Source organism: Salvelinus sp. IW2-2015, unplaced genomic scaffold (assembly GCF_002910315.2).
Source record: "Salvelinus sp. IW2-2015 unplaced genomic scaffold, ASM291031v2 Un_scaffold5330, whole genome shotgun sequence".
Taxonomy (NCBI): domain Eukaryota; kingdom Metazoa; phylum Chordata; class Actinopteri; order Salmoniformes; family Salmonidae; genus Salvelinus; species Salvelinus sp. IW2-2015.
In genome coordinates, this window is record NW_019946595.1 from 21,865 (window position 1) to 29,346 (window position 7,482).

A 7,482-nucleotide genomic window follows, 5' to 3' on the forward strand; every position below is an offset into this window, starting at 1 on the left:
AATCTCTACTGTACAGAGAGGTTGAATCCCTTCCTGTCAACACGTTAGGACGGTAGAGCAGCCATCCTACTGTAAGGAGAGGTTTGATTCACCTTCCTGTCAGTTAGGAGGTAGAGCAGCATCTACTGTAGAGAGAGGTTGAATCCCCTTCCTGTCAGTTAGGAGGTAAGAGCATCTACTGTGCGAGCAGAGATTGAATCAACCTTCCTGTCAGTTAGGAAGGTAGAGCAGCATCCTACTGTAGAGAGAGGTTGCAATCCCCTTCTGTCAGTTAGGAGTAGAGCAGCATCTACTGTACGAGAGAGGTTGAATCCCCTTCCTGTCAGTTAGGAGGTAGAGCAATCTACTTGTGTGGAGAGAAGATTGATCACCTTCCTGTCAGTTAGGAGGTAGAGCATACTACTGTAGAAAAGGGAACCAAGAGGGGGGGTTTTTTGAATCCGCTTTCCTGTCAAGTTAGGAGGTAGACGCAAGCATCTACTGTAAGAGAGAGGTTGAAATCCCCCTTCCTGTCAGTTTAGGAGGTAGAGCATCTACTGTAGAGAGAAGGTTGAATCCCTTCTGTCCAGTTAGGAGGTAGAGCATCTACTGTAGCAGAGAGGTTGAATTCCCCTTCCTGTCAGTTAGGAGGTAGAGCAGCATCTGGACTGTAGAGAGAGGTTGATATCCCTTCCTGTTCCAGTTAGGCAGTGTAGACGAGCAGCATCTACTGTAGAGAGAGGTTGATTCCCCAATTCCTGTCAGTTAGAGGTAAGATGCAGCATCTACTGTAAGAGAGAGGTTTGAATCCCCTTCCTGTCCAGTTAGGAAGGTAGAGCCGCATCTACCCTGTAGAGAGAGGTTGAAATCCCCTTCCTGTCATAGTTAGGGAGGTAGAGCATCTACTGTAGAGAGAGGTCGAATCACCTTGCCTGTCAGTTAGGAGGTAGAGCATCTACTGTAGAGAGGTGAATCCGCCTTCCTGTCAGTTTAGGAGGTAGAGCAGCATCTACTGTAGAGAGAGGTTGAATCACCTTCCTGTCATTAGGAGTCAGCGCAATCTACTGTAGAGAGAGGTTGAATCCCCTTCCTGTCAGTTCGGAGGTAAGAGGCAGCATCTTACTGTAAGAGAGAGGTTGAATCACCTCCTTGTCCGTTAGGAGGTAGAGGCATCTACTGTAGGAAGGCGAGGTTGAATCCCCTTCCCTGTCAGTTAGGAGGTAGAGCAGCATCTACTGTAGAGAGCAGGTTGAATCACCTTCCTGTCAGTTAGGAGGTAGAGCAGCATCTACTGTAAGAGAGGTTGAAATCACCTTCCTGTCAGTTAGGAGGTAGAGCAGCATCTACTGTACAGAGAGGTTGATTCCCCTTCCTGTCAGTTAGGAGGTAGAGGCATCTACTGTACAGAGAGGTTGAAATCCCCCTTCTGTCAGTTAGGAGGTAGAGCCTCTACTGTAGAGAAGAGGTTGGTTCACCCTTCCTGTTCAGTTAGGAGGTAGAAGCATCACCTCTAGAGAGGAGGTTGAATCCCCCTTCCTGTCAGTTCGGAGGTAGAGCATCCTACCTGTAGAGAGAGGTTGAATCCCCTTCCTGTCAGTTAGGAGGTAGCGCAGCATCTACTGTAGAGAGAGGTTGAATCCCCCCTCCTGTCAGTTAGAGGTAAGAGTCAGCACCTATGTAGAGCCAGAGGTTGATCCCCTTCCTGTCAGGTTAGGAGGTAGAGCAGCATCCTACTGTAGAGAAGAGGTTGAAATCCCCTTCCTGTTCAGTTAGGAGGTAGAGCATCCTACCTTCTTAGATGAGAGGTTGAAATCCCCCTTCCTGTCAGTTAGGAGGTAGAGGCAGCATCTTATCCTACTGTAGAGAGAGTTTGAATCCCTTCCTGTCAGTTAGGAGGTAGAGCAGCATCCTACTGTGGAGAGAGATTGTTTAAATCACCTTCCTGTCGTTAGGGAGGTAGGAGCAGCATCTACTGTAGAGAGAGGTTGAATCCCCTTCCTGTCAGTTATGGAGGTCAGAGCAGCATCTACTGTAGAGAGAGGTTTGAATCCCCTTCCTGTCAGTTAGGAAGGTAGAGCATGCTACTGTGGAGAGAGATTGAATCTACCTTCCTGTCAGTTAGGAGGTAGAGCAGATCTACTGTAGAGAGAGGTTGGAATCCGCCCTTCCTGTCAGTTAAGGAGGTAGAGCAGATCTACTGTAGAGAGAGTTGAATCCCCCTTCTGCGCAGAGTAAGTACGCGAGAGGTAACCCTCTGCCAGGAGACATCTTACTGTACAAGAGGGTTTGCATTCCCTTCCTGTCAGTTAGGAGGTAGAGCACGCATCTACCTGTAGAGAGAGGTTGAATCCCTTCCTGTCAGTTAGGACGGTAGAGCAGCATCTATGTAGAGCAGAGGTTGATTACCATTCCTGTCGTTAGGAGGTAGAAGCAGCATCTACTGTAGAGAGAGGTTGAATCCCCTTCCTGTCAGTTACGGAGGTAGAGCAGCATCTACTGTAGAGAGAGGTTGAATCCCTTCCTGTCAGTTAGGAGGTAGAGCATCTATGTAGCAGGGTTGAATCACCTTCCTGTCAGTTAGGAGGTAGAGCATCTACTGTAGAGAGGTTGAATCCCTTCCCTGTCTAGTTAAGGAGGTAGAGCAGCATCTACTGTAAGAGGAGAGGTTTGAAATCACCTCTGGTCAGTTAGGAGTTAGAGCATCTACTGTAGAGAGAGGTTGAATCCCTTCCTGTCAGTTAGGAGGTTAGAGCAGCATCTTACTGTAGAGAGAGGTTGAATCACCTTCCCTGTCAGTTAGGAGGTAGAGCATCTAAACTGTAGAGAGGTTGAATCCCCTTCCTTTGTCAGTTAGGAGGTAGAGCCAGCATCTACTGTAGAGGAGGTTGAATCACTTCCTGTCAGTTTAGGAGGTAGAGGCAGCATCTACTGTAGAGAGAGGTTGAATCACCTTCCTGTCAGTTAGGAGGGTAGTAGCAGCATTACTGTACAGCGGAGGTTGATTCCCTTCCTGTCAGTTAGGAGGTAAGAGCATCTACTGGTACAGAGAGGTTTGAATCCCCTTACCTGTCAGTTAGGAGGTAGAGCATCTACTGTAGAGAAGAGGTTGGTTCACCTCCTCGTCCAGTAGAGGTAGAGCATCTACTCTAGAGAGAGGTTGAACCCTTCCTGTCAGTTAGGAGGTAGAGATCTACTGTAGAGACGAGGTTGATCCCTTCCTGTCAGTTAGGAGAGTAGAGCAGCATCTACTGTCAGAGAGAGGTTGAATCCCCTTCTGTCAGTTAGGAGGTAGAGGCAGCATTACTGTAGGAGAGGTTGAATGCCCTTCTGTTCAGTTAGGAGGTACGAGCAAGGCATCTCTACTGGTAGAGAAGAGGTTGAATCCCCTCCTGTCAGTTAGGAGGATAGAGCAGCATCTACGTAGGAGACGGTTGACTCCCCTTCTGTCAGTTGGGGTAGAGCAGCATCTACTGTAGAGAGAGGTTGAATCCCCTTCCTGTCAGTTAGGAGGTTAGAAGCAGCGCATCTAACTGTAGAGAGAGGTTGATACCTTCCCTGTCAGTTAGGAGGTTAGAACATCTAACTGTAGAGAGAGGTTGAATCACTTCCTGTCAGTTAGGAGGGTAGGCCGCACATATACTGTAGAGGAGGTTGAATCCCTCCTGTCAAGTTAGGAGGTAGAGCATCCTACTGTAGAGAGGGTGGGGGTGAATCCCCCTTCCTGTCAGTTGGAGGTAGAGCATATACTGTAGAAGAGGGTTTGAATCCCTTACTGTCAGTTAGGAGGTAGAGCGCAATCTACTGTAGAGCAGCAGGTTGAATTCACCTTCCTGTCAGTTAGGAGCGTAGAGCATTCATCTAACTGTAGAGAGGTTGAATCCTTCCTGTCAGTTAGGAGGTAGAAGCAGCATCTAAACTGTGAGAGAGGTTGAATCCCCTTCCTGTCCAGTTAGGACAGGTAGAGCATCTACTGTAGAGAGACGGTTGAATCCCTTCCTGTCAGTTAGGAGGTGAGCATCTACTGTAGAGAGAGGTTGATTCCCCTTTCCTGTCAGTTAGGCGGTAGAGCATCTCTGGTAGAGAGAGGTTGAATCCCTTCCTGTCAGTTAGGAGGGTAGAGGCATCTCTGTAGAGAGAGGTTGATTCCCCTTCTGTCAGTTGGACGGTAGAGAGCATCTAATTGTGAGGAGGTTGAATCACCTTCTGGCACATCTCTGCTCTATGAAGTGAAGCACTGTGGAGTGCCTGCTGTCCAGTGGTGATATCTTACCAGTTGCAACTAGTTCTCATCCCTGAAGCAGACATCTACTCAGCAGAAATGGATATGGCTGGTCTCTATCCTCCCTGGACTATGCTGCTGTCCCTTATATGTCGTGTAACTGTGCATGTTAATTCCAGGAGACGCAGGAGTAGCAGGAGTTGATGGACCGTCTGGACTGAAAGGGAAAGCCAGGTGAGCTTCGTTCGTTTATTTAGCCTCGTTCTTTGTTCATGTATATTTCCAAACCACTCTGGGTATGTGGGAACTCCTTCATGACTGTTGGAAAAGCATTCCAGGTGAAGCTGGTTGAGAGAATGCCAAGAGTGTGCAAAGCTGTCCATCAGGCAAAGGGTGGACTACCTTGAAGAATCTAAAATATATCTTGACTTGTTAAACACTTTTTGGGTTACTACATGATTCCATATGTGTTATTTACACAGTTTTGATGTCTTATTCTACAATGTAGAAAATAGTAAAAAAACAAAGAAAAACCCCTTGATCGAGTAGGTTTGTCCAAACTTTGGACTGGTGCTGTATGTTTCCAAACCACTGGAGATAGTACCTCCAAGTCACTATCATACAAATGCTGTGTCTTCACATTGTGGACTGGTCTAGTTACAAAGAGAGATTTCCTGAAACAGAATGATGTTTATTGTGAGACACATGCCGTACCTGACTACAAGCATGTTCTGACAGGAACAACATGTGCTGCGGGAGGTACAGGAAGGTCGTTGGACAGATGGACATCAATGTCAGAAAGCTGAAGAATGCAGTCAAGTTTGTGAAAAATGGTAAGTCATTCTATTCTGCTTAAATCATCATTTCAGGTCAGATCATTAGAAAACAATTTAACTAAATTAAGAAAATCTCAGCCAATGTGTAGCACAACGTAAATCAAACTGGCATTCCACAACAAACAACAATATTGTTTTGACTTGGATTGAATGAATAAGGAGTTTAGACTCCCACTTATTACATCTCATATGTCATATTCAGTCATTTTTAGGCATTAAGGAAACGGAGGAGAAATTTACCTGATTGTGAAAGAGGCCAGAAAGTACCGAGAGGCTCTGATAAACTGTAAGCTGAGGGGCGGTATGCTGGCCATGCCCAAAAACAGACACCAACACCCTGATAGCAGACTACGTCACCCAGGCTGGCCTGACCCAGGTCTTCATCGGCTGCAGGCTGGGCAGAATGGGGGAGGGCCTGTTTACGCAGACCTGACCCCAGTGAGGAACTATACGGCCTGGGGCCTAGAGGAGCCATCAGGGGCCCCTTCCAACAGCCAGCTGTGTGAAGATGGTCAGCACAGGTATGGCAAGACATTTTAACATGTACTCACTACGATGTGACTAGTCCTAAATCTCAATTCTAGATATCAATGAGCAACACTGAATGGCACTCTATTCTGCCCTATGGTGATGCACTACTCTGGTCAAACGTAGTGCATCAAGCTAGGGAATAGGGTGCCACTTTAGACACAACCAATAAATACTATTGGACTTAGTACCATTTCAGAGTCGAGATATCGGCTGTGTGTTCCCCTGCTCAGACGTTGCCACGTATCAGCCAATGGTTGCGTGCCAGTCATCGACCGTGCCGTTTGGTACCAGATTGCTATGACGTAATGAATGTAGTCAGCCGATACTTCATAAATACCTATCCAAATCAAATCAAATGTATTATAAAGCCCTTCGTACATCAGCTGATATCTCAAAGTGCTGTACAGAAACCCAGCCTAAAACCCCAAACAGCAAGCAATGCAGGTGTAGAAGCACGGTGGCTAGGAAAAAACTCCTAGAAAGGCCAAGAACCTAGAAAGAAACCTAGAGAGGAACCAGGTGTTGTGAGACCTGGGATGCGTCGGCAACGTCTGAGCAAAGAGGGGGGGGACGCCACCATCAACACTTCCACTAGTCCTCCTGATTGTAATCCCCCCACAGGCACCTGGAACAGGTGGAGTGTGACATCACCATGTACTACGTGTGCGAGTTCAAGAAGAGCAGGAGAGGTCTCGCCGCCGTGCTGTGATGTCATCGAGTGGTCGAAGGTTGTTGATGTGGACATTAGACCTTTATACTAAGACAGAAACCAGTAGTACTTTAACCTGTAGATAAACATGTAGCCTTATAGAAACTAGACAAAGGTCATTGATATAAACCTAGCCTATTGATATTAATGAGAGATAAAAGTTGGTATCCATGGGGCCTCCCGAGTGGCGCAGCGGTCTAAGGTGTCACTACAGACCGCGGGTTCGATCCCGGCTGTATCGCAACCGGCCGTGATCGGGAGTCCCATAGTGCAGTGCACAATTGGCCCAGTGTCGTCCGGGTTAGGGGAGTGTTTGGCCGGGGGGGCTATACTTGGCTCATGGCGCTCTAGCGCCTCCTTGTGGCGGGCCGGGCGCCTGTAGACTGACCATGGTAGTCAGTTGAACAGTGTTTCCTCCGACACATTGGTGCGGCTGACTTCTGGGTTAAGCGGGCGCGGGTGTTAATAAGAAGCTCGGTTTGGCGGGTCATGTTTCAGAGGACGTATGACTCGACCTTCGACCCTCCCGAGCCCTGGGGAGTTGCAGTGACGAGATAAGATCGAAATTGGGGAGAAAATGTTTTTTTTTTTTTTTTTTAGTTGGTATTCCTTTTGACACTTAAACCTTTTGTTTTGGGGATAGCATATGAAACCTTTTCCTTTGTGTAATAAACACCATACTAATCAACCCACCTCATTTTGATTGTCCATTTATTCAGATCAGAACAGGTAAGATTGTGTTTCTAGTGAGCAGCAGCACAGCGGCAAGGAAAAACTCCGAGAAGAAAGGAAGAAACCTGGAGAGGAACCAAAAAGCTAAACATTCATTGCACCAGTAACTTTAGGAATACAGTACAAGCCAGTGAAATAGTAACTTTAGGAATAGAGTACAGCCAGTGAAATAGTAACTTTAGGAATAGAGTACAAGCAGTGAAATAGTAACTTTAGGAATAGAGTACAGCCAGTGAAATAGTAACTTTAGGAATAAGTACAGCCAGTGAAATAGTAACTTTAGGAATAGAGTACAGCCAGTGAAATAGTAACTTTAGGGAAATAGAGTACAGCCAGTGAATAGTAACTTAAGGAATAGAGTAACAGCCAGTGAAATAGTAACTTTAGGAATAGAGTACAGCCAGTGAAATAGTAAACTTTAGGAATAGAGTACAGCCAGTGAAATAGTAACTTTTAGGAATAGAGTACAGCCATGA

General features: G+C 46.6%; 1 protein-coding gene across 1 annotated transcript; it reads left to right on the plus strand.

The window, feature by feature from the left end:
- The first annotated feature begins 4,349 nt into the window (after window positions 1-4,349).
- On the plus strand, window positions 4,350-6,964 carry colec10 (collectin sub-family member 10 (C-type lectin)). The gene is given in 6 exon segments (XM_070441964.1): window positions 4,350-4,432; window positions 4,937-5,031; window positions 5,237-5,357; window positions 5,359-5,414; window positions 5,417-5,555; window positions 6,187-6,964. Coding segments are annotated over 6 exon segments (567 nt in total). The 5' UTR covers window positions 4,350-4,364; the 3' UTR covers window positions 6,275-6,964.
- The last annotated feature ends 518 nt before the right edge of the window (window positions 6,965-7,482 follow it).